Consider the following 27,636-nt stretch of genomic DNA (forward strand, 5'->3'; position numbering starts at 1 on the left):
AGGCATGGTGGTGCACGTCTTTAATCCCAGCACTTGGGACACAGAGGTAGGAGAATCACTGTGAGTTCAAGGCTACCCTGAGACTACATAGTGAATTCCACATCAGCCAGGTCTAGAGTGAGACCCTATCTTGAAAAGCGGGGTGGGGGGGGGTGGGGGGGGAGTCATCCCTGAAAGCGCCTCCTGGGTTGGCTTTGGCACCATTATGCAGTGAGTAGAACAGTATGGGTGGCTGAAGGTCTGTCTTAGGCAATCTTGACTTATATTCTCAATCACCAAGGCCCAGCTGCTTTTGTTTACTGAAAAGGTAAATGTTTGGTATATGGCAGCTACTGTACTTTTCTGTAATTCTTCAGCCTGGCGATCTTGAAAATATGTCCTTGGGATTCCATGGTTGGGCAGATGTTCTCAAATTGAAGTGAGTTTTATTTTCTCCTCTCTGAGTTCCCACCTACAGTGGTATTGTGACCTCAACTCTACTTTTATGATGACTTGTAAACACATTTATGAAGATACATTATTTTTGTTGTTTTTATAGCAGAAAGTTTAGTAAAAAAGTATTTCGTGACTGGATGTGGTGGCACACACGCCTTTAATCCCAGCACTCAGGAGGCAGAGGTAGGAGGATTTCCGTGAGTTCAAGGCCACCCTGAGACTATGTAGTGAATTCCAGGTCAGCCTGAGGTCGAGTGAGACTCTACCTCGAAAAGCCAAAAAAGAAAAAAAAAAAAAAAGGATTTCATTAGTCATTTTGCTAAAAATGAAAATTAATTTTTTAAAATATTTTACGTATTGATTTATTTGAGAGAGAGTGAGAATGGGTACGCCAAGGCTTCCATCCACTGCAAAAGAACTCCAGATATTTGTACCTCCTTCTGCATCTGGCTTACCTGGGATCTGGAGAATCAAACCGGGATCCTTTGGCTTTGCAAGCAGACATCTTAACTGCTAAGCCACCTCTCCAGCCCTTGAAAGTTATTTTTAGCCAGGTGTGATAGCGCACACCTTTAATCCCAGCACTCAGGAGGCAGAGGTAGGAGGATCACCGTGAGTTCGAGGCCACCCTGAGACTACATAGTGAATTCCAGGTCAGCCAGAGCTGGAGTGAGACCTTACCTCATAACTCCCCCCAAAAACAAAACCCCACAAATTATTTTTCAAAGGCCTGGAATATTTTAATATTTTGATTACAATATCATTTAGCCATTAAATGCCAATAATTTATCTTTTTACCATCTGCTACTGATTCCTAGTGAAGAATAGGAAGGTGATGTGGAACAGTAATACTTCTAAAGGCAGAAAGTGAGTAAACACCCTGCTCTCACATTCCGTGTTGCTAAATGTTTTTTTGTAGCTATATAAAATAATTTTCTCAGTATTCAGAATGGAGTACATGGCAAGAGATCCATCCTGTAGCTGTCTGTGCAGACTGGTTTTGACTTTGGGAAGTTCTTATATGACAGTTCATGCATACATGTTCAAGTAGGTCTTAATATTAACATGCTGTAGTGTACCAACCCATTTTTAATGGTAGACAGTAATACATCTGACTGAAGAATAACAAAGAGTGAAAGATAAATAACTCTAGTTATGCAAGTTTTCTCATATACTTGGGAATTAATATTGCTGTTTGTTTTAATTTTAACAATTTAGGTAGTATTTGAATTTTGATTAAATAGTTTGGTGTGGTCAGTCGTGGTATCATCACTAATAAAATATAACAGTTCCCTTCTTGGTAGGGAGCAAAGGTAACATCTTTGGTGTGAGAAAAATGATAGAAATTTTATTTCTAAATCAGCATATATGTTTAGAATATAAAAGCTTTTTACGTATTTTTTTTTTTTAATTAGGTTCAGGGCATCTGGCAATCTTGTAATCACCCGTGAGATTGATGTGACAAAAAACCAGTCCTTTTGGTTCATCAACAAAAAACCTGCAACCCAGAAAATAGTAGAAGAACAAGTTGCAGCCTTAAACATTCAAGTTGGTAATCTTTGCCAGTTTCTACCTCAGGTATGCAAAGCAACAGGAAAGATGGGAAATGTTTGTGTGTACTGTTACTTCTGTACACCATATGATAATGCCAATACTTTTCAAGGGATCTTATAATGGCTACTGTTTATTTGAATACAACACTGTTAATACTTAATGTTTGTATATGGTGTTTCTTCTGTATTCCATATGATAATGCCATTACTGTCCAAGGGCTATTAGAACAGCTACTATTTAATTGAACATAGCGCCCTTAATATCTAATGTTTTGATGTAGTGTTTTGTCTGTATTTCATACACTAGCATAAATACTTTTCAAGGGCTATTAGAACAGCTACTGTTTATGTGAACACAGTACTCTTATTACTTAAAGTATTTTGTAAAAGAAGAATTCCGTCATATATAGTGTTATTGTAATATTAATTTTGGCTTTTTGGGGTAGGGTCTCGCTCTAGCCCAGGCTGACCTGGAATTTACTATTTAATCTCAGGCTGGCCTCAAACTCATAGTGATCCTCCTACCTCTGCCTCCTGAGTGCTGGGGTTAAAGTTGTATACCACTATGCCTGGCTGTAATATTAATTTTAACAAATATAAAATTATTAATATTTACATTCAGCATAGTACTCTTAGTGCTTACTGTTCCTAGGCCTGCTTAGTGGCATGTGCTGTGGGAGACTGAGGCAAGAGGATTGTGCATTTGACATCAGTCTGGGCTACCAAACAAGACTCTTTCTGAAAAAAAAAATGTGAACAATTTTTTAGAGGTATATCTAATCACTTATAATATAGTTTTTGATTTCAGTTAACTAAAATAGAAAATTATTAGTGTCTATTTGAACATGTACTCTCATTCATATATCTATATCAATATCTATATATCTATATCTATATCTATCTATCTATATATATTTGCAAGGAGAGAGAGAATATGAATGGGTATACCAGGGCTTCTAGCTACTGCAAACAAACTCTAGATGCATGCACCACTTTGTGCATCTGGCTTTATGTGGGTATTGGGGAATTGAACCTGGGTCATTAGGCATTGTAGGCAAATGCTTTAACCACTGTGCCATCTCACCAATGTGAACACAGTACTCTTAATACAGTTGTTACAAGGAGGATGACAAACCACTGTAATCCCAGCACTTAGGAGGCCGAGGAAGATTGAGACCCTCCTGGAATGCACTATTAGCTTAGACTTCAGAACAAAGTCTTATCTTTAAAAAAAAAAAATTTTTTTTTTCATTTTATTTGCAAGCCAAAGCAGAGAGAATAGGATCAGAGATAGAGAGGGGAGAGAAAGGGATGGGGAGGGAGAGAATGGGTGCATGAGGAACTTCAGCCAGTGCAAACAAATTCCATATTCATGCACCTTTTTTTTTTTTTTTTTTGAGGTAGGGTCTCACTCTCGCTCAGCTGACCTGGAATTCACTACATAGTCTTGGGTGGCCTCAAACTCATGGCACTCCTACCTCTGCATCTCGAGTGCTGGGATTAAAGGCGTGCACCACCATACCTAGCTCATGCACCATTTTTTGTGTCTGGCTTTATCTGGGTACTAGGGAATCAAACTCAGGTTGTTAGGGTTTGCAGGCATGTGTCTTAAACACTGAGCCATCTCTGTAGTTCCCCAAAACCTTATCTTAGAGAAGGTATAGAAAAAAGAAAAACAAAACATATTTCTTTGCAGAAAATAATATCTCATCACTTATTGATGTTATTAATTTCAATTAATAAAAGTTTAAATTAGTTTTAGAAGTTATCTGTATTTTTATTTTTTTAATATTTTCTAAAGCTTTGATTTTTATTTAGTTACTTGAGAGAAAGTGGTAGAGAGAGAGAGAGATAGAAGGGGCACACCAGTGCCTCCAGCCACTGCAAATGAACTCTAGATGCATGTACCCCCTTGTGCATCTGGCTTACCTGGGTCTTGGGGAATCAAACCTGCGTCCTTTAGCTTTGCAGGCAAGTACCTTAACCATTGAGCCATCTCTCTAGCCCAGAAGACATCTTGAAATAATATACTTCAGTACTTCATTTGTAAAACTTTAAATCATTGATTTGCTAAAACTCTTGCATCTCTAGGAGTATTTTCTAAAGTCTAGTAACATTTTAAATTTTTTTCTGATTTATTTATTTATTTTTTTTTTAATTTTTATTAACATTTTCCATGATTATAAAATATATCCCATGGTAATTCCCTCCCTCCCCACCCCCCACACTTTCCCGTTTGAAATTGCATTCTCAATCATATTACCTCCCCATTACAATCATTGTAATTACATATATACAATATCAACCTATTAAGTATCCTCCTCCCTTCCTTTCTCCACCCTTTATGTCTCCTTTTCAACTTACTGGCCTCTGCTACTAAGTATTTTCATTCTCACACAGAAGCCCAGTCATCTGTAGCTAGGATCCCCATATGAGAGAGAACATGTGGCGCTTGGCTTTCTGGGCCTGGGTTACCTGACTTAGTATAATACTTTCCAGGTCCATCCATTTTTCTGCAAATTTCATAACTTCATTTTTCTTTACCGCTGAGTAGAACTCCATTGTATAAATGTACCACATCTTCATTATCCACTCATCTGTTGAGGGACATCTAGGCTGGTTCCATTTCCCAGCTATTATAAATTGAGCAGCAATAAACATGGTTGAGCATGTACTTCTAAGGAAATGAGATGAGTCCTTTGGATATATGCCTAGGAGTGCTATAGCTGGGTCATATGGTAGATCAATCTCTAGCTGTTTTAGGAACCTCCACACTGTTTTCCACAATGGCTGGACCAGATTGCATTCCCACCAGCAGTGCAGAAGGGTTCCTTTTTTTCCACATCCCCGCCAACATTTATGATCATTTGTTTTCATGATGGTGGCCAATCTGACAGGAGTGAGATGGAATCTCAATGTAGTTTTAATCTGCATTTCCCTGATGACTAGTGACGTAGAACATTTTTTTAGGTGCTTATGTGCCATTCGTATTTCTTCCTCTGATTTATTTTTATTTATTTATTTGAGAGAGAGAGAGAGAGAGAATGGGCGCTCCAGGGCCTCCAGCCCTGCAAATGAACTCCAGACTCATGTGCCCCTTGTGCGTCTGGCTAACGTGGGTCCTGGGGCATTGAGTCTCAAACCGTGGTCCTTAGGCTTCACAAGCCAGCACTTAACCGCTAAGCCATCTCTCCAGCCCACATTTTAATTTTTTTGTTTTGTTTTGTTTTTGGTTACTTTGAGATAGGGTTTTACTAGAGTTCAGGCTGACCTGGAACTTCTAGGCTGTCCTCTATCTCATGGTGATCTTCTACCTCTGTCTCCCCAGTACTGGGATTAAAGTTGGCACCACTACTTCTAGCTCTTAAATTTAAACAAATAAGCAAAAAGTTCAGATCTTTTTCAAGTGTCATAGTCAAATACCTTTTAAAGTTGTCTTGGTATTATTTAGTGACTAAGCTACAGTCCATAAAGGATAAACAAATCCAAATTAAATTCAAACATAAAGTTTTAAAACATTTTGCACTTATCTTTTTATGTCAGATTATCCCTAGAAATAGATATTTGAAACTTTTTTTAAAAATATTTTTTGTTCATTTATTTATTTATTTATTTGAGAGTGACAGACACAGGGAGAAAGACAGATAGAGGGAGAGAGAGAGAATGGGTGCGCCAGGGCTTCCAGCCACTGCAAACGAACTCCAGACGCATGCACCCCCTTGTGCATCTGGCTACTGTGGGTCCTGGGGAATTTTGACTCGAACCGGGTCCTTAGGCTTCACACGCAAGCACTTAACTGCTAAGCCATCTCTCCAGCCCTTGAAATGTTTTTAAATTCCAAATGAGGGTAATTTTAATACAGGAGACTTATTTTTTCCTTTATTCTCATACTCTTCATTATGTGTATATAAACATTTCTACATGGGAATATTGACATAGACATTTTTAAAGGTTATCAAATAATGATAATTTATGCCATTATTGAAGAGTAATACCTGAAAGATGTACATGAAGATTCACTTCTCAAAATGAATTTTTAAAAAAGAGTGAGAGCTGGGCATGGTGGTGTATGTCTAATCACAGCACTTGGGAGGTAGAGGTAGGAGGATCACTGTGAGTTTGAGGCTATCCTGAGACTACATAGTGAATTCCAGGTCAACCTGGGCTAGAGTGAAATCCTACCTCAAAAAACTAAAAAAAGAGGGCTGGATAAATGGCTCAGCAGTTAAAGTGCTTGCCTGCAAAGCCTAAGGACCCATGTTCCACTCTCCAGGTCCCACCTAAGCCAGCCACAGATGCACACAATGTGACACATGCATCTGGAGTTTGATTGTAGTGGCTGCAGGCCCTGGCATGCCAATTCATTCCCCACCCCCCCCCTCTCTCTCTCATAAAAAAAAAAAAAATGAAATTCATCTACGGCTTGGGAGATATCTCAGTGGTTAGAGTGCTTGCCTTGTAAACATTAGGACCTGAATTTGAAATCCACTAACCACAGAAAAATGTCAAGAGTCATGGTGTACACCTGTTATCTCAATGCTGGGGAGATGGAGGTAAGAGGATCTTGGAGCTCACTGGCTAATCAGTGTAACCTCCTTGGTGGGCCTAGTTTGGACAAAGAGGTGGTCGTGTTCCTGAGGATCAGTAACAGCCAAGGTTGTCCTCTTTCCTCCATTTGCTTCTTCACACATACATACTACATATATATATACAAACAAACCAAGGAAATGAGACCCATCTTGACAAATGCAATGCATTTAAAGATACTTACAAATGACAATTGCCAATGTTTCTTTGCTCTAGGACAAAGTTGGGGAATTTGCTAAACTCAGCAAAATTGAACTTCTTGAAGCTACTGAGAAGTCAATTGGTCCTCCAGAGATGCACAGGTATCATTGTGAGCTCAAAAACTTCAGGGAGAAAGAAAAGCAACTAGAGGTATTTATAAACAGACGCCTCATTTCTCTTGTCCTTTATCTCAAAAAGTAGTATTTCTGTTCATTGATTACATACGTAATTGTGACTCTTTTTCATCTAAGATTGTATAACTGACATCAATGAAAGTGACCTAAAGGGAGAGTGAATTGATAACACTAAGTTTTGAAAATCAGACTGTTTTAGCAGTGTAAACTATTCAATCGATAAGAGACCACTAAGAGTCTTCTCATATCCCCTTAGGGTGTTACATTAGTCCGTTTTCAGTTAGTACCTCTTAAACACCTGTCATGATACAAGGTTTTGTGTATTACAGAGGATGCAGTGTGGTGTTTCATAGAGCACTTCTCTTGAATCATTTCGGGTATTTTTCTCTCAGTTATATGAATTTTTTAAGAAAACTATGCAATTAGTTGAAATGCTGGGTTTTTTCTTTCGCCTTTAATATGTAAATAAAAATGGTGTTTCATAGCCTGTTATTTGTAAAGATGATAAAGGTACTTTATTTAATCATTCTAGTTCTGTATTCCTGGATCTGAAATGAACTGCTTGTTTTCATGAGAAATCTTCCAAACAAATGCCTTTACATTAAAATCTAACCGCATGTACTTATTTGATAGGTATTTTATTATTATAAAATATTTTTACACTAATTCAGGATGGATGATGAATTGAGCTTTTTGAGTTGTTTTTTATTTTATCCTATTTGAGATATGCCTTCAATTCTTGTACTTTTTTTTTTCTTCTTTTTTCGAGGTAGGGTCTCGCTCTAGCTCGGGCGATAGGGTCTCAGGATGGCCTTGAACTCACGGCGATCCTCCTAATTCTGCCTCCCAAGTGCTGGGATTAAAGGTGTGCGCCACCACACCCAGCTCCTGTACTTTTTTCTACACCAATCTACTACTTTCATCTGAAATACCTATCTGCCAAAAGAAAAAAAAAAATACAACTTACTATGCTCTGAGTGCTCCTTTCTATTTGTTGACTTGCAACTTGTAAAGGCTAAATTTACACTTTATGCCATTTTAGCATCCTTCATTGGTGAGTACTGAAAATCACTAAGGGCAGCACTGCTTTTCCTTGGTCACAGTTTAGCTTTTGTTCTTTTACCTGTACACCTTCAGCATTGCTAATCTAAGACCAAAAGCACTGCCAAATTCAAATTTCTTTAAATGTCATACAGGTACTCACAGAGTTTTAGGTGGTGGAGTGTTTTGGATTTTGAGATTATAGATGGTTGACTAGTAGTAACGTTTATACACGGTCCAAAATCTGATTCCAAAATCAAAATCTTTGAGCTCTGAGCATTTTAAATGAGGGTTGCTCAGGGCTTCTTAGCCTGCCCCCCCCCCCCAGCTTCGCTTCCTTGGGCAAGAGTTCTGCATTCCTTCCTTCTCCTAAGTTCTGGGCTTCTTCCCCGGGAACCAACTCATGCCCCCCTGGGCATGAGTTCTGCTTTTTCTGCTTTCTTTACTTCTCGTAAGTTCTATCTATAATCTAACCTGTTCACTTTACCTTCTGGTTTGTGGAAGTCAGTTCTTTAAACTCGTAAGACAAGAATTTGTGGGCACCCCAAAACTCTCTCATCAGTGCATTGGCTTATTATATTGGTGCATTAGCAGAGGAACTTCAAATAAGGGTTACTCGACCTCTATTAGGTGAATTGCTTCTATACCTGAAATGGATGAGATATAGCCCTGTCTTGTCTCAAACTCTGTGTAGCTAAAGATGGTCTTAAACTTCTGACCCTCTCCTCTACCTGCCAAGTGCTAGCATTACAGGCCTGCAGCACACATGCCATTTTATATGGTGTGAGGCTTCTACCAACCAAGCTGCATCACCAGCCTCATGGTTTTGGTGTTCTTAAGAACTTTGCAGCATTCGTTACTGAAAATTTTGCTAGCAGCGTATTTCATTGTTAAATGATTTGAACTTTTTTCAGTTAAAACTAATTATTCAACAAATTTGTTTTAGACCTCATGCAAAGAGAAAACTGAATACTTAGAAAAAATGATTCAGAGAAATGAAAGATACAAACAAGATGTGGAGAGGTTCTATGAACGGAAGCGGCATTTAGATTTAATTGAGATGCTTGAGGCAAAAAGACCATGGGTGGTAAGTCAATTGTATGAGGAAAAAATAAAAGATTAAGTAGCAGAGTACTTATAAACAAGGTATGGTTTTCTTTCTGTATTCGATAGATGTGTGCTAGTTATTTAATGTTAATGATCAAAAATCATGTGTGTGGGTATGTGTGTATGTACATGCATATGTTTTGTCTGGAGAGTCGAGGTTGACATCTGATATCTTCCTCAGTTGTTGCCTATATTATTTACTGAGGCAGGATCTCTTACTTGAACCCAGAGCTCTCCAACTCAGCTAGTCTAGCCAGTTTGATCTGGCTATCCCCTGCCACTACCTCTCAAGTGCTGGGATTACAAACAGACTGCTATGCCAACCTGGCATATGTGTGCTGGGATCTGAACTCTGTTCAGTGGTGGAGTGTTTGCCGAGTAAGTTGGATGTCCTGAGTTCAATTCCCAGTATTGCCAAAAAATTTATTTATATATATATATATATATATATATATATATATATATATGTATGTATGTATGTATGTGTATGTATATGTATATGTATATGTATATGTATATGTATATATGCACATATACATACACACACATACATATATATATGGAGAGAGAGAGAGAGTGTGTGTGTGTGTGTGTGTGTGTGTTTGTCCATCTTCAGGTCACTAAGAATGGGATGTGCCAAATAGAGTAGCTATAATTAACTATTCATCTACTCGTTTCGTAATTTTCTATGTATTCTGTTCTGAATGTAATGCATATTTTATCACCTAATATCAGTTTATAATACATACTTTTTTAAACCTAAGACCAATAGTGGATTCTCTCAGTGCATTACTTAATGGGTGGGAAATTAAAGTGTAGTTTTATCATGTTATTTGTAAGGTTACAATGGAAATAATTGTTATTAGTTTGAAAAAATATTAATGGCATTCTTACCTCACTTGACCCTATTTTGAAATTCTGTTATTAAACTTTTCTTCTATTTCACCTCTTTATTGCAGTTCCCTATGTCTACTATTAATCTTTTATCCACTTTATTTTCATCTATTGTATTCTTTTGTTTCTCCTTTTTTAAAAAATACAAGATTGGTTTAAGTCTTTAATTTTTTTACTGTAATGTTTATTTTTCTTTACTTTATCTCATGCACTTATACAGTGTTTTAGTATTCTATTTTGTCTTTATTCCACAAATATTTACTTAATTCCCGTGACATGACAGATAGCTTTCTTTTTGTGTGGGCGTGGAATATGTAGTGTGATATGTGATATATACATATGTGTGGAAATGTGCATCCTATGTGTGTAGAGTATGTGTGTGGTGTGGTGAGGTATAGTGTGTGTTACATGCATATGTGTGTGGAGATGTGCATCCCATGCATGTTCATGCAGAAGCCAGAGGAGAACATTGGATTTCCTTCTCCTTTCTCTTATCTATTCATTTCTTTCTTTGAGACAGAGTGTCTCTCTCAACCTGGAGCTGCTGTCCATCAGCCTCCTCAGTCCTCCCTCCTCCCTAGCCCCTTCTCTGGGGCTACAACCCTGAGTGGCCACACCCAGCTTTTTATGTGGATTCTAGGGAGTCAAACTTAGTCTCTGTCCCAAGAGGCCCTCATGCTTAAGTAGCAAGCACTCTTTAACTGCTGAGATGTCTCTGCAGCCTGACAGATGTCTTTTTTAATGAGCTAGTATCTTATATGTTTCTTTTTTTTTTCCTTTGGCTAGTTTTTAACCTTTTGTAGTTATTGGTTTTTAGGTTTGGTGTTTGGTTTTTTTTTTTTTTTTTTGCTTTATATAATCCCAAATCCTGTCTTTATTGATAAAGAAAAATCTCATTTTAATGTCAGAGCAATCTTATATTTTGTTTATGCATTGGCTTTGTTAATTTAAGCATATTGAAACATTAACTCATGGGCTGGAGAGATGGCTTAGTGGTTAAGCGCTTGCCTGTGAAGCCTAAGGACCCCGGTTCAAGGCTCGATTCCCCAGGACCCACGTTAGCCTGATGCACAAGGGGGAGCACGCATCTGGAGTTCGTTTGCAGTGGCTAGAAGCCCTCGCCCGCCCATTCTCACTCTCTCTTTCTCTCCCTCTTTCTCTCTGTGTCTGTAGCTCTCAAATAAATAAATAAACAAAAAACTTAAAAAAAAAACATTAACTCATGTTTCTTGAATTATTTGCAAGGAATATGAAAATGTTCGTCAGGAGTATGAAGCTGTGAAACTAATCCGTGACCGAGTGAAGGAAGAGGTTAAAAAACTTAAAGACGAGCAAATTCCCATGACAAATCGAATTGAGGAAATTGAAAGGCTGCGTCATAATTTTGAGGCTCGAATCAAAGAAAAGGTACTTTTCTTAGATGGTTTGGATTACCTGAAGTTTGCTTTAACCAACATAAAAATAGTTTGCCTGTGTTGCAGTTAGTTTTGCATTGCTGGCAGAAAACACCCAACCAAGAGCAGGTTAAGGGAGGTAAAGTTTCATTTTGATTTACAGATTCAAGGGGAACCTTCATGATGACAGGGGAAAATGATGGCATGAGCAGAGGGTATACATCCTCCTGGCCAATATCAGATGGACAACAGTAGCAAAAGTGCCAAACATTGGCAAGGGGAAGCTGACCATAACACCCATAAGCCTGACCCCAGTAATCCATAACTTCCAGGAGGCTCTAATTCCCACTTTGTACCTTCTGGGGACCTACCATTTAGAACACATATGTTTATGGAAATACCTGAATCAAACCACCACAGCATGGATTTCAAACATTTTCTAGGGTTCAGTTTAGTTTTTATTTCATAAGTTCTTTTGGAATTAATGTAGAGCCATCAAGATCTTAATTGTTATGGATGGAAGATTTTTACAGAAATTCTGAGATAGAACAAGAGAAATAAGAACAGTGATTATTGGGGGATGTGGTGGCCCACCCCTGTAATCCTAACACTCAGAAGGCTAAGGCAGTAGGATTAACATGAGTTGAGACCAGTTAGGACTACATACAGTTAGCTCATAGGCAACCAAAGCTACAGAGTGAGACCCTGTCTCAAAAATTTAATAAATAGGATACCGAGGATATGATTAAGTGGATAAAGTGCTTGCTACATAAGTATGAGGATCTGAGGTCAAATTGCCATATCCTTCCTGATGCTGGACACATTAGCAAGTGTCTATGATGTTAGCATGCCTAACTTAAAAGCTGGAAGTCAGGAGGGGATATTATGGAGAATGGAATTTCAAAGGGGAAAATGGGGGGAGGGAGGGCATTACCACGGGATATTTTTTATAATCATGGAAAATGTTTTTAAAAAATTGAGAAAAAATTAAATTAAATTAAAAAAAAAAAGCTGGAAGTCAGACAGGAGAGTCTCATGGAGGCACACAGGCCAGCTAACCTGACAAATATCATGGTGGACAACAGAAAACCCTGCCTCATATAAGCTGGAAAATGAGAACAGATATCCATGGTTGTCCTCTGACTTCTACACATGTGCTGTTATGCTCATGCATGCACACATACACACAAATACATATCAATAAATAATATGCAATTATAATTACAAAACAATATGTAATAGTATTCTTTAAAAATATTGGGCTTCTCCAGACATAAAATGGCCTGTATATCCATGACCTCATAGTGCCTGACACTACCTACACAAGACCATCATAAGAGGAGGAAAAGACCATGACATCAAAATAAAAGAGAGAGGGAATTACCATGGGATATATTTTATAATCATGGAAAATGTTAATAAAAATTTAAAAAAAAAAAAGAGAGACTGATTGAGATGGGGAGGGGATATGATGGAGAATGGAATTTCAAAGGGGAAAGTGGGGAGAGGGAGGGAGGGTATTACCATGGGATACTTTTTATAATCATGGAAAATGTTAATAAAAATGGAAGAAAAAAATAAAAACCTTGTGCTTCTTTTATGAACTTATGTATTTATCATTACATATCCTTTTGGAGTAGGATGATATAGAAAATCTGATATTTCATAAAATAAAATTATGACTAAATTGTTTCTGGTCATGATTTTTAGCTGTCAGTGGAACTTGGAGATGCAAGATGATTTATTTTATTTTATTTTTTTTAGTTTTTATTAACATTTTCCATGATTATAAAATATATTCCATGGTAATTCCCTCCCTCCCCACCCCCATGCAAGATTATTTTTAAGAATGGTTAAAATTCCTGTTTACAGAATATAGTGGTCTCCCATTAACTGAAGTCAGTATGTTCTAATAGTTCTCAATGGATACCTGAAAGTGCAGGTAACACTTAACCTTACGAAGCTTGAGTATCATTTGTATTTTAGAGTTGAGGGCTGGACTCATAACGATTGTCCTACCTCCGCCTCCCAAGTGCTGCTATTAAAGGTGTGTGCCTAGCTGAGTGACTTTTTGTTTTTTGGGGTTTTATTTTGGTTTTTGGTTTTTTCAGGTAGGGTCCCACTATAGCTCAGGCTGACCTAGAATTCACTCTGTAGTCTCAAGCTGGCCTTGAACTCACAGTGATCCTCCTACCTCTGCCTCCCCAATGCTGGGATTAAAGGCGTGAGCTACCATGCCTGGCTGAGTAACTACTTTTGACTTTGCTACTATTATGTTAGAAAACTACTGTTATGGGCTGGAGAGATGGCTTAGTGCTTAAGGCGTTTGCCTGCAAAGCCAAAGGACCTCAGTTCAATTCCCCCGGACCCGTGTAAGCCATATGCACAAGGTGGCACATGTGTCTGGAGTTTGTTTGCAGTAGATGGAGGCCCTGGCATGCCTATTTCTCTCTCTCTGCCTGTTTTTCTCACTCTCTCAAATAAATAAATAAATAAATACTGTTACATCTAAATTCTGGTAATTGCCTCTAAATTTCTTTTTCTGTGTTATTTTATCTGGTCTTAAACAATTTCATGAGATAGGACAGATAATATTGCTCTATTGCACATGTGAGTTAAAAATATTATGCTTGAGCTAGAGAGATGGCTTTGCCTGTGAAGCCTGAGTCCAGGTTCGATTTCCCAGAACCCACATAAGCCAGATGTCCAAAGTAGTACATACGTGTGCCCATTCTCTCTCTCTCTTGGTATCTCTTAAATAAATATAATAATTTTAAAGTATTATGCTTATGTCTAGAAGGTTAAATAGCTTTTAAGAACAGATAAGGATTTTAGGACTTGATTGGTTTTGATGTATGAGAAAATTATTAATATTTTTAAAATACTTTACTTGCAAGCAGAGAGAGAGAGAATGGGTGTGCCGAGGCCTCTAATCTCTGTAAATGAACTCCAGATGCATGCAATACTTTGTGCATCTGACTTTACATGGGTACTGGGGAATAAAACCCAGATCCTTAGGCTTTCCAGGCAAGAACTTTAACCACTGAGCCATCTCTCCAGCCCCCAAAAAGAATTATTTTAATCACTCAACATTTTAGAGAAAAAAAGAGGTTTTGGATAGTTATTTAAACAAACGTGGGTTTGATTGGTTTATTTTATTTATTATTATTATTTTGTTTATTTTATTTTTTGGTTTTTCAAGGTAGGGTCTCGCTTTATCCCAGGCTGACCTCGAATTCACTATGTAGTCTCAGGGTGCCCTTGAACTCACGACGATCCTCCTACCTCTGCCTCCGAAGTGCTGAATTAAAGGTTTGCGCCACCACGCCCACCTAGGTTTTTTAAAATTATTTTTATTGGGGTTTTGCACACGCACACACACCCTCCTTCTCATGGGCAGGAACTTTTCATACTCTTTCCTCTTTCTCTAAAATATGTATATATATTCCTTTCTTCCTTCTCCTCTGTTCTTTCTCTCTCTTAGAGATAAAACATAAGCACACCAGGGCCTTTTGCTACTGCAAATGAACTCTCAATACATGGGTACTGGGCAATCAAACCCAGACCTGCACGCTTTGCAAGCAAGCACCTTTAACAGCTGAGCCATCTCTGTTTTTGAAGCTAAGGATATTAGATCCCAGAAATCATTTCTTTTTTAAAATTTTTGTTGTTGTTGTTTATATTTATTTATTTAATTAATTTATTTATTTGAGAGCGACAGAGAGAGAAAGAGGCAGAGAGAGAGAGGAGAGTGAGCGCGCCAGGGCTAGCCACTGCAAACGAACTACAGATGTGTGTGCCCCCTTGTGCATCTGGCTAACGTGGGTCCTGGGGAATTGAGCCTTGAACCAGGATCCTTAGGCTTCACAGGCAAACGCTTAACTGCTAAGCCATCTCTCCAGCCCCCAGAAATCATTGGTTTAAGGCTAAAGAGCTGATAACTTACAGCCATTGCCATGTTAGTGGTAGTTAAGGTTAAGTTGTGGATTAATAGTTGCTTTGTTGTTCAGGAACCTACTGCTAAAACTACATTTAAAGAATGTATTAACTCGTTTATAGTGAAAAATATTTTACAATGAATTCTAGATCTCCTAATCAAGAACTCGTACATAAAATATAATAAAATACTTGATTTGCTTATCTTTTCCTAACAGAAGCCTAGCTATTAAGCCATTCTCAGGAAAAAACAAATATGTGAGCCTAATTTGTTTCTGTGGAAAGTTACATAGTTGTGGTGGTTTGAATCAGATGTTTTTGCTTATCAATTCATATGTTTTGAGTGCTTGGTAGCAGTTTGGGAGGCAGAGCCTTGCTAGAGGAGCTCTGTTTCTACAGTCAAGCTTTTGAGTTGTTACAGCCCAGCTCATTCCTTGCCAGAACTCAGCTCACTTGCTTGCTGCTTTGTTCTACCTGGTGTGGGAAGATCGTGACGTCCAGCCTCTGCTGCCATCTTTTCCCCTGCCATCCTGAAGCTTCTCGTTGAGACTATAAGCCAAAATAAACTTTCTTCCTATCAGCTGTTTCTGGTCGGGTATTTTGTCTCAGCAGCGTGAAGATAACTGCAATAGTCTAAGATATGTTAGAATTGTTTCCCTAAAGAAGTGCTACTCGATTCTGAAGCAGAACATTATATGTATGTTAAAACATACATGAACATGTACACACACATATAATAAATATATACATTTTTAAAGTTAGTAGTACCCTTAGATATATAACATGAGTAAAGTGGTTAATTTTTTTTATTATTCCTCCTTTTCATGCTCCTTCTATTCTAGTAGAAAAGCTTTTCCAATAATTCAGATTTAACATTCCAGAGAGAAAATACAATGTCATGAGTTAGGGCACAGGCTTTGAATTCATATAAATCTTTATTGCACGTGCCCATTCTGTCATTTAATAATTACCTGATCTTCATGTACAATAATAGAACAGTAATATCTGTCATATCTCAACAAATTGTTTTCAGGAATAAATAAAATAACAGGAAAATAAATACATACTTAGAGGTAATCACGCACATACATTGCTATAGCTTACTATTTTAATACCTATATTAATTATTATAAATTTCTTGTTTAATTTTGGTGATGATTATGGGTGTGGTTTGAAATGAGTTGTGGAAAAGCATTGTGGGCTAACTCACAGAATATTTGGATGGATGGGACCATGTATTTGGTTCAGCTTAACTTTTAACTAACTTTTTCTTCTCTGGTTCAATCTTGCAGGCAGCAGATATTAAGGAGACATCTCACAAATGCAAACAAAAGCAAGATATGATAGAAAGGAAAGATAAATATGTAAGATTTCTTGCTGAATTTTTATCATTACCTTAATTCACTGTAACTTTTGTTTTGGAATAAGGATAATGGGTCAGATGTTTGGGTTGTAGAAATTACTCCTCATTCTTACACCCCTCTGTGAGGGAAACTGCATTGGAAGGATTCTACTTGCATGGAAAATAGCTGGGGAAAATAAGTTTCTCAAATTACTCATAATTTATAATTTTATTTTAATGTTTTTAGTCACTTAAGCTTATTTAGAAATTCTTATTTTTTAATTTCTAAAGATAGAAATGGTGTGTAGGGGTGTGTGTGTGTAGGTCAGAGGACAAACTTAGATGTTGGTACTCGCCTTCCACCTTATTTGAGGCAGGGTCTCTCATTCCCTGCTGCATTTTCCAGGCTAGCTGGGCACCAGACTTCTAAGTAATTCTACGTTCTCTCCTTCCTATCTTTCCATAGATGTGCTGCCATTTCAGATACTCACCACAGCATCTGTTTTTTTGACATGGATTCTAGGGATCTGAACTTAGGTACTGACATTTGCACAGCATCTGTCTTATTAACTGGACCATCTTCCCAGTCCTAGATAGGTGGTTTTGAGCGACGAGAATGCTAGGGATTGGACCCAGGGGCCTTGCTGCTGCTCCTCCATTTACCTTGTTTAGGTATTTAGCATTTTAAGATGTTTTTGGTTACCCTACCATGCAGACTACTGCTTACATACTGCATTAAGGTCAGTAATTGTAGCCTTTACAGCTAGAGTTTTGGATTTGTCTTTTGGACTTCTTTTTATATGCCTAATTTTTGTACATGTTCTATATATATATTTGAAAATAATTGTATTCTATCTTTTGGGAAGGAGATACACACACACATACACACTCTATAACAGGGTTACTACAATCATATCACTCCAGTGTCCATACTTTTTTACTTGAAATATCCATTTTTTTCAAGTGGCAGCACCTTCTGAGTGTATATTTATTTGTATCTCTAGTTTAATTAGCTTTTCTACCTAAATTTTAATGCTTTATTTAATGCTTGTTAGATGTGAAATTTCAATCATAGTTTCTTGCTGCTAGGCAAGCATTGTAACAGTGAAATGAGCTACATCCTCAACTTGTAATTATATTTTAAGGTAGGGTCTCAGGGGCTGAAGAAGTGGCTGAGTGCTTGAGCTGCTTGCCTGCAAAGCATAATGATGTGAGTTTGATTCCCCAGTACTCATGTAAAGGCAGATGTACTAGGTAGCCCATGTGTCTGGAGTTTGTTTGCAGTGGCTAGAGGGCCTGGAGCGCCCACTGTTTCTCTCTCTCTTTCTCTGTCTATCTGCCTCTTCCTCACTCTCTTAAATAAATAAGGGAAAAATTAGAGATAGAATCTCAGTGAATCTTCTCTGGCTTGCCTTGAAATTAGATCCTCCTGCCACAGCCTCCAAATTACTGGTATTATACTTAAGTATAACCAGGCCTGGCCTAAAGCATTTTTTAATTGTTATTTTTTTCTGCTGTTGTGTTTTGAATTATTTTGTCCAATATAGACATTTTAGCTAACTTTCATTGTATGCACTATATGTCATGCTATGTTACATAAAGACATTTTTATAAAAGTATATTATAGGTCAAGCACATTCTATTACCATACCTCTCTACCTTTTTTTTACTTCCTACCCACCTCCTTTTTTGTTCCCCTAGACAGTTTTGGTTCTGCTTTTTATATCATGTATACATATATGATTTTATGATTGTAAAATCTAGGAATCACAGGTGAGAGAAATTACATGATATTTATCTGAGACTGGCTTAATTCATTGAGTATGGTCATCTCTAGGTACATCCATTTTTCTGAAAAGAACATAATTTCACTCTTTAAGACAAAGAAATTCTGTGTATAATATATGTATGCCACATTTTTATGTTATTTTATTTTATTTTATTTTGGTTTTTGAGGTAGGGTCTCACTCTAGCCTAGGCTGACCTGGAATTCACTATGTAGTCTCAGGGTGGCCTTGAACTCATGGTGATCCTCCTACCTCTGCCTCCCAAGTGCTGGGATTACAGGCATTCGCCACCATGCCCGGCTTTTAATTTTTTTTCTTGACAACTTCTGTACTTACGGACAATAAACCATGATAATTCCCTCCCCTCCCCCACTTTCCCCTTCACAACTTCACTTTCCATCATATCCCTTCCCTCTATCTGTTAGTTACTCTCTCTTTTATTTTGATGTCATCATTTTTCCCTCCTATTATGAGGGTCTTGTAGGTATTGCTAGGCACTGTGATGTCGTGGATATCAAGGCCAATTTATGTCTGGACAATTGCATTGTAAGGAGTCATGCCTTTCCTTTGGCTCTTACATTCTTTCTGCTACCTCTTCCACAATGGACCCTGAGCCTTAGAGGATGTGATAGAAATGTTTCAATGCAGCACTATGTTGCCTTTTGGGTCATCCCAGTGATCACTGCCATCTGAAAAAAAGAAGCTTTCTAGCCAAAAGTGAAAGTAGCATTAATATATGGATATGGGGATGGAGAGATGGCTTAGCGGTTAAGTGCTTACCTGTGAAGCCAAAGGATCCTGGTCCAAGGCTTGATTCCCCATGACCCACATTAGCCAGATGCACAAGGGGGCACACACGTCTGAAGTTTGTTTGCAGTGGCTAGAGGCTCTGGCATGCCCAGTCTCCCCCCCCCCCCCCCGCCCTTCTCTCTGTATGTCTCTCAAATAAATAAATAAAAATAAAAAATTAATATATATATATATTTATGAATATGAACATTAATTATAGTGCTTTCAGGGCAGTTTAGTGAGAATAATATATGCATTTAGCCAACTTTATTCCCCTTAGGCTCATGACCTCCTCTGCCATAGGCTTTTGATTAGCTTTTCAGTACTAGGCATGTATTCCCTCCCATTCAGTGGGCCTCCAGTCCAATTAGAACGCAGTTGGTTTCCCCAAGATCAAACATGCCACACTATTGCACCTGTTTGGTCATTTGGCCTGTCTGGCCAAACTTGAGGCTTCCAGTGTCTGCTGTTTTTACCACTGATGACTTCTGTCTCCCATATGGCTTCATGCAGTACAGCTTTTTCCAGCTTTCAGTTGGCTGTATACTATATTTTTTAAACCACTCATTTGTTTGCAACCACCTAAATTGCTTCCATAGCTTAGCAATTGTCATGAGCATTGATGTACAAAACATCTCCATGGCCTGTAGACTGAGTCCTTTGGTTAAATACTCAGGAATGATATAGCTAGTTTATATGGTAGATAGTATTTTTTGACTACCATATTGATTTTCATAGTGTCTGGACTAATTTACACTCTCATTAGCTGTTTGTCAGTGCAGGTCTGGTCCCCGAGATATGATCTGTCTGATATGTAAGGGTTCCTTTTTATTTTGTTTTTGAAATAGGCGTCACTCTACCCTCAGGCCAGCCTCAAACTCACTGTGATCTTCCCACATCAGCTGTGATTAAAAGTTCTGCTTTTGTTTTCTTGTTTAAATATTTTAATTTATTTATTCATTTGCAAGAAGAGAAAATAGATGCACCAGGGCTTCTTGCCCCTGAAATGAACTCCAGACACGTGTGTTACTTTGTGATGTGGCTTCACGTGGGCACTAGGGAAATCACAGTGCCTTAACTGCTGAGCCATTCCTCCAGCCTGCTTGTGTTTCTTAATGACTTCCATTCTCACTGCCATCAGATGGGAGACACAATGTAGTTTTTCATTTGCATTTCCCTAGTACTTATGAGACTGAACATTATTTTATATGTTTATTGGCCAGTTGTATTTCTCTTTTTAAGGTATACTAGTGTGGCTAATTCTTTTTGTTTTGTTGTGGTTTTGTTTATTTTTTTTCCTATAATATCATGGGTTTATTTTTCTCTTCAGCCCAAAGGATTCCTTCCTTCAGATATCTTATGTAGAGTTGACTCAGTGGTCATGAATTCTTTTAGTCTGTTCCCCCTCCCCCAGAATACTTTTTTTTTCATTTTCAGTTATAACTTTTTCTAAGTATAGTCTTGTCTTCTGGACTGGCAGTTGTTTTTCATAGCTAAGACTGTATCCTTCTAAACTCCTCTGACTTAGTCTGTTGAGAAATTGTCTATTGTCTGGTGATACTTCCTTTATATGTGACCTGGTATTTCTTTCTTGTAGTTTACAGAATGCTTACTTTATTTTGTTTGCATGAGTCTCTTGGTGAGACAGGTGGGAGCTTAAGTGCTGGAATGCACACACCCTTGCTTATGTACATGGCTCTGTATTCCCAGGAACTTTCAATGAACATCTCATTCTCCAGTTTCTCTTTAAGACTACTGTTTACTTCAGCTATTATTGCCCTTCTTTGGGCAGAAGTTATGTTAATTACTGCTGGTTGTTTTTGACAAATGTGTTGATGAACAAAGCTGTTGTGTGGTGAGTGAACTGTGAGTAGAGAAGGTCAGGTCCAATAAAGACAAGGTTTGCTTTCTAGGAAACTGCCATATGGAGCATGGCTAGGCTGCTATACACTGGTTTGTTTTCAAAGGTGCCACAGAACTGGGAGAAGAATAGTGTGCATTCAGAATTCAGCAAAGCTTTCACCAAAACTTAACACTGTTTTGTTTTTAGTAAAAAATTTTCAAGTTTGCTAATAAACACTTGATTATTTTGACATTTTTGTGATATTGTTTATTGATTTTATAAAGGACAGATTATTAAGAGTTCCTTATTTTACTGCTGATGAAACCCAAATCTTTTCTATATCTACAGAAAAATGTTGCTGGGATTTTAATAAGAATTATATTAAGCCTTTGGGGAGAATTGATTTTTACTGTGTTGAGTCTTCCAATCTAGAAACACGGTATGTGTCCATTTATTTAGAAATTTGATTTCTTCTGTTAGTATTGTGTAGTATTGTTTTCAACATACAGATGATCTGTTTTGATAGGTTTAAAATTTAATCTGTCTATTTCTGTTTCTCCTTCCCTTCTTCATCCCCTCCCCAGTTCCCATGGGATTTTCTTTATCATGTGATATATGAGGAGAGATAGCCATATTTTTTTTCTTCTTTCTTTCTCATTTGTATGTACATAATTTCCTTCTCTTCCCTTACTGCACTGGTTAGAACTTCCAGCATTGTATTGACTAAGTGGTGAATGTAGACTTTGTATCATTCTTGGTGCGCTCTGTTGTGCTGAAGGCACAAAGTGTTAGACTTCTTTCTCTGTTTCCTGGGTGTGGACTTGTGTATTTAGTGCTTCTCATCCTGTACTTCACTGATGTGCCAATTCATTCCCCTGAGTGCTTTGGACTTTGTATGTTTCCTGGCTGAACACTGAGGTTTCTTGTCTACTTCTGACAGACCCATTAGACATGGGTGCTTTTCAGTAACAGACTAATATCAAATGATTTTCTTATTACTTTGTTAAATATAGATAAGAGAATTCTGACATTTGTTTTAGTTCATTATTTTGATAGCACCAAAGTTAAATTTTCAGAAAGGAAAATTTATAACACTCCCAATTTCCAACAATAGAGAATATGATAAAGTGTGGTCTTTCCATAGGACAGAATATGGTAACATTTGTTAATAGGTTACTTTGCAAGAGTAGGTGAAGATAATTAGAAATTGAGGGCTGGAGAAATGGCTTAGTGGTTAAGAGCAAAGCCTAAGTACCCAGGTTCAATTCCCCAGGACCCACATAAGCCAGATACACATGGTAGCACGTATGTCTGGAGTTTAGGTGCAGTGGCTAAAGGCCCTGGTGTGCCCATTTTCTCCTCTCTCCTTCTCTCTCTGTCTCTCATAAATAAATTAATTAAATGTTAATAAAGGGAAAATGCTATTGATAAATTTTTGGTGATGCCATTTTATAAAAATAGGTAAAGTAAGAGTAGCCATTAAAGTATAAAATTTTAAGGACATTCAGATTATAGATAATTTGCACTTGTTTTAAATCTTTGTGCTTTCCTTTTTTTTTTTTTTTTTTTAATTTTAGAGCAAGAGGGAGACAGGACAGAAAATTGGCACAGCAGGTCCTCAGCCATTGCAATTGAACTCCAGACACTTGTGCCACCTAGTGGGCATGTGTGACCTTCTGCTTGTCTCACTTTGGTGTGTCTGGCTTACATGAGATTTGGAGAGTCAAACATGGGTCCTTAGGCTTTGCAGGCAAGCACTTTAACCGCTAAGCCATCTCTCTAGCCCTGTTTTCCTTTTTTTTTTTTGTTTGTTTCTTGAGATATGGTCTCACTCTGGCCCAGGCTGACCTGGAATTCACTATGTAGTCGCAGGGTGGCCTCGAACTCATGGCAATCCTCCTACCTCAGCCTCCTGAGTGCTGAGATTAAAGGTGTGCACTACCACTCCCCGCCTATTTTCCTTTTTTTAATCATCAAAAAGTTATGGAAGAATAAGGAGTAAATGTGACTTAGAAATAAAGCTAGCTAATAGATTCATTAATGTGTTACCTTTAACAATTTTGGTATAAAATTCTACCTGTAAATAAATTTAGGCGAGAGAGAGGGTGTGTGTGTGTGTGTGTGTGTGTGTGTATTTGTGTGCATATATTAACTCTGTTTTGGGTAGACTATATTTTAATAAAGATTTCATTGATACAAGAGAAAAAAATTTTATACTGATTATAAACCAAAAGGCTTAAATATTAAAATTTTGCTATATCTTCTTAAAGTATGTAGACAGAAAATTTTTTGAACAAAATATCTTTATTTTTTTTTAAGTATAGAAAAACTATTAGATTTAAGACAAGGAAAGAGGAGACATTATGAAGAGCTCCTGCCCATGAGAAGGCAGGAGGGAGTAAAGCTTCATTTTGTTTTACTATTAATAAAATAGGATAATCAGCATCAATTATATTTAATTTTGTTCATATGAGGGGCAGTATATATTTGCTTCCTTTGAATCAGGAATCTGACTTGACTGATTCAGCAAATACTTAAATGAGTAATTGTTACATACTAAGAACTACTCTTAGTGCTGGGATGTATTAGTGATCAAATAAAGATACTGGTAGTCTAATAGGAGCAATAGCCTGCTAGTTTAAGTCAACCAGAATACCTTTGTTCTTGAAATGTTTGCATGTGATATTGATGATCCAACTGCTGGTCTTGTGCATGCTGGGCAAGTGCTGTTCCACTGAGCTCCACTCCCTAGGTCCATTTTTACACCCTATTACTGAAGAGCCATATAAACTAGTTTAACAATCTCAAATACTAACCATTTTTTGTTTGATTAGATTGAGGAACTTCAGCAGGCTTTAACAGTGAAACAAAATGAAGAGCATGACCGACAAAGGAGAATAAGCAATACTCGCAAAATGATTGAAGATTTGCAAAATGAACTGAGGAACACAGAAAACTGTGAGAATCTGCAGCCTCAGATTGATGCCATTACAAATGATCTGAGGCGAGTTCAAGATGAAAAAGCATCATGTGAAGGCGAGATCATTGATAAACGCAGAGAGAGGGAGACACTAGAAAAGGAGAAACAGAGTAAGTGTGCTTGGGGTAAAGAAATGCTTATAAAACAGAGACTTTCATATTCCCCATGAAACTCATTTCTTTCCCACATCCTGCTCATTTCCTTAACCTGCTCTTCAGTTCTCGCAACTCTGTATCTAATTACCTGTATTGATCATACACCTGATTTGCCATAGGCAGGCTGTTATCTTGTGTCAGATAAGGCAGTTGGTTTAATCTTCTACAAGTGCTTGACTTAATTTTCTTTCCAGAATCACCCACTCAGATCAGATTTGAGCTCTTTATTGTGGTCTTCATAACCAGTAACTTTGCTCTTCGAGACCTATCCATTTGCATCTTTGCTTTTCTTTCCTGTAGATAAATTGGTAGTATTATTTGGACAAAGAAAATCATTATTTTGTCTGCTCTCTATATGTGACTAATATGAGTTTAAAAATCATGTTTATGTGTTTGTCAAAGTAATTCATGTGGCTAGAACTGAAGGGAGCTAGGTACGGTGGCTTAACACCTGTAATCCAAGTCCTCAGGAGACTGAGGTAGGAGGATCATTGTGAGTTTGAAGCCAGCCTGGGCTAGAGTGAGAGACTACTTCAAAAAAGTCTGTTTATTTGCATGTTCATGCATATGTGTGTATGGACCACCAGGGCTTCTTGCTGCTGCAAACAAGCACTTTTTTTTTTTTTTTTAATGCTTAATGTCCAGCTTTATGTGGAAGGCTTGGGAATTGAACCTGGGCTGCAGGCTTTGCAAGCAAGCACCTATAACCACTAAGCAATCTTCTAAGCCTGATGTCTTTGTGTTTGTCTGTGTGTGGTGCATATGTATACGTGTGTGCACCACAGCACATTGTGTGGTCAGATAACAATGTGTCCATGAGTCGGTCCTTGCTTTCCACCTTGTTTGAGACATGGTTTCTCTTGTTCTTTGCTTCAAATACCAGAGTACATGGCCTTTGAGCTTCAGGATTCTCCTTAATGTTGCCTTAGGTTTATTGGATTACAGACTTATCAGCAAGGAAGAAATAGAGTGAGACAGGAAGTGGGACCCAGTTATAAAAGCTCCAGGCCTACTCCCAGTGATGCACTGTCTCTAGCACATAGGGCTATGGGGCTCATTTTTCATTCAGACCACTATTGTATACACGTGTGTGTGTGTGTGTGTGTGTGTGTGTGTGTGTGTGTGTGTGTATAAAACTAAAATACTAGTATAGCATATTTCCCTGTACTTTCAACATTCAAACTTTTCTTACCAATTTAATTTTTATATTTTAGTGTATTTTTATTGTATTTTAAATATTTTTTATTTGTGTGTGTATTGGCACTCCAGGGACTTTGGACGCTGCAAACAAAGGCCAGATACATGCATTATTCTGTGTGTCTTGCCTTATATGGATACTGGAAAATTGAACCCTGGCTGGCAGGCCTTGCAAGCAAGTACCTTTAACCTCTAAGCCATCTCCCCATAATTACATTTCATGTGCTCTCTGGGTTAATTCTGGAAGTTTAAACTTCTGAATTTATTTGTAGTCAATATATTATAATTCAAATTCCTTTCCTTTTTTTTTTTTTTTTTTTTTGGCACTCACTTGAATCACTTTGCATCTGGTTTACGAGGGACCTGGAAAATTAAACATGGGTCCTTAGGCTTTGCAGGCAAGTGTCTTAACTGCTAAGCCATCTTTCCAGTCCTTGATAATTTTTTAAAGGTTCTAATTTACCCTTTTTTAAATAGAAGACACCAACAATTTAATTTTTTATGTGTTATATATATTTAAAGTAACAGAGAAATAGCTTTGTTTCCATATAGCATTTTAATACATCTTTAGTTTTGGTTAACCCACACTTCCTCCTCTTCCCCATCCCAAGTTAAACTTTTCCACTCTCAGTATTTCACAAGTTTGTTTTACTCTTCCTGTGCCCTTTATGCCTCTACCCCACCTCAGGGCCCCTTCCTAGCTTCCTGGCCCCTATGTAAACACACAAATGCCTATATTCTGAAATGGGTTTTAAGCTTTTTCTTGTAGCAGGTTTAGTTTCAGGTCTGATGTTAGGTCTGTAATCCATTTGGAGTTGATTCTTGCGCATAGAGATACAGACCTAGTTTCATTCTTCTGTGTATAGATTTCCAGTTTTCCCATCATCGTTTGTTTAAGAATTGAATATTTTTAGCATTTTCATCAAAAATCAGGTGGCTGTAGCTATATAAGTTTTTTTCTGGATCATGGTTCTGTTCTATTGATCTACATATCTTCTTGTGCCATTACTATGCTGGGTTGTTTTGTTTTGGGTGCTTCCAAAAATGTTAAGTTTTTTTCTTTCTATTTCTGTGAAGAATGGCATGGGAATTTGATAATTGCTATAGATTTTTTGGTAAGATGCCATTTTCACAATATTGGTTCTTGCAGTAAGTGGGCATAGGAGGTTCATATATTCTTCAGTTTCTCTCTGGAATGTTGGATGTGGGTATCGTTATATGGCAATTGTGAATGGCATTGGGAAGAAACCAACTCTCTTAGCAAGGATTCTCTTAAGTCATTTGGCTTTCTATCCTCCTTGTATCTGACCCTGGCAGTTCTCAGGGCATCCTTCATAGTTTCCATCTGGGATTGTTCTCATACCTTTTCTGAACTGAATAAACTTATTGCTGATTTCCAAGTCTTTATTTTCTATTGTGTCCTTATTTGGATAGTATACATCTTTAGATAACCTCCTAAGAAGAGCTATTTGTGAAATAATTTCAGTATCATTGTATCACTGAGAATATTTTCTTTTTTATTTTTAATGAGAAAAAGAGAGAGCCGGGTGTGGTGGCGCACGCCTTTAATCCCAGCACTTGGGAGGCAGAGGTAGGAGGATCGCTGTGAGTTCAAGGCCACCCTGAAACTACAGGTGAATTCCAGGTCAGCCTGAGCTAGAGTGAGACCCTACATTGAAAAACCAAAAAAAAAAAAAAAAAAAAAAGGTGGGGGGGGGAATATGAGAATTGGTACACCAGGGTCTTCAGCCACTGCAATCAAACACCAGACACATGTGCCACCTTCTGTGCCTGTGCAAGCTTACAAGCTTGTTTCCCCTTGTGTACATGGCTTACATGGGACCTGGACAGTCAAACCTGGGTCCTTAGGCTTCACAGGCAAGAGGTTTAACTGCTAAGCCGTCTTTCCAGCACGACTGAGAATTTTTTTTTAATTCATTATCCCTTTCTCAGTTTTGTTACATATACAATTCTATGTTTAATTTTTCTCTCAAAAAAACTTTACTCAGGATCCTTGATCCTGTCTTCTGACAGGAAAGCTTGTGTTTTCCTTTTTCTCTTATAGGTGACCTATTACTATTTTTAGTAGCTTTAGGTCTATCTTTTATCTTCGGTATTAAGACATTGTAGCCAGGTGTGGTAGTACATGCCTTTAATCCCAGCATTTGGGAAGATTGCGTGAGTTCAAGGCCAACCTGAGACTACCTAGTGAATTCCAGGTCAGCCTGGGCTAGAGTGAGACCCTACCTTGAAAAACCAAA

At 37.8% G+C, this 27,636-nt stretch overlaps 1 protein-coding gene across 2 annotated transcripts in view; it reads left to right on the forward strand.

The window, feature by feature from the left end:
* The window catches only part of Smc5 (structural maintenance of chromosomes 5), an 89,199-nt gene that overhangs the window by 14,253 nt on the left and 47,310 nt on the right, over positions 1–27,636 (forward strand). For both annotated transcript variants that reach the window (XM_045153778.1, XM_045153779.1), the window contains exons 4-9: positions 1,851–2,013; positions 6,792–6,926; positions 8,898–9,038; positions 11,198–11,359; positions 16,575–16,646; positions 23,878–24,133. In XM_045153778.1, coding sequence (XP_045009713.1) covers positions 1,851–2,013; positions 6,792–6,926; positions 8,898–9,038; positions 11,198–11,359; positions 16,575–16,646; positions 23,878–24,133 — 929 coding nt within the window. The remainder of the gene's footprint in view (positions 1–1,850; positions 2,014–6,791; positions 6,927–8,897; positions 9,039–11,197; positions 11,360–16,574; positions 16,647–23,877; positions 24,134–27,636) is intronic.

Source organism: Jaculus jaculus, chromosome 1 (genome assembly GCF_020740685.1).
Source record: "Jaculus jaculus isolate mJacJac1 chromosome 1, mJacJac1.mat.Y.cur, whole genome shotgun sequence".
NCBI lineage: Eukaryota > Metazoa > Chordata > Mammalia > Rodentia > Dipodidae > Jaculus > Jaculus jaculus.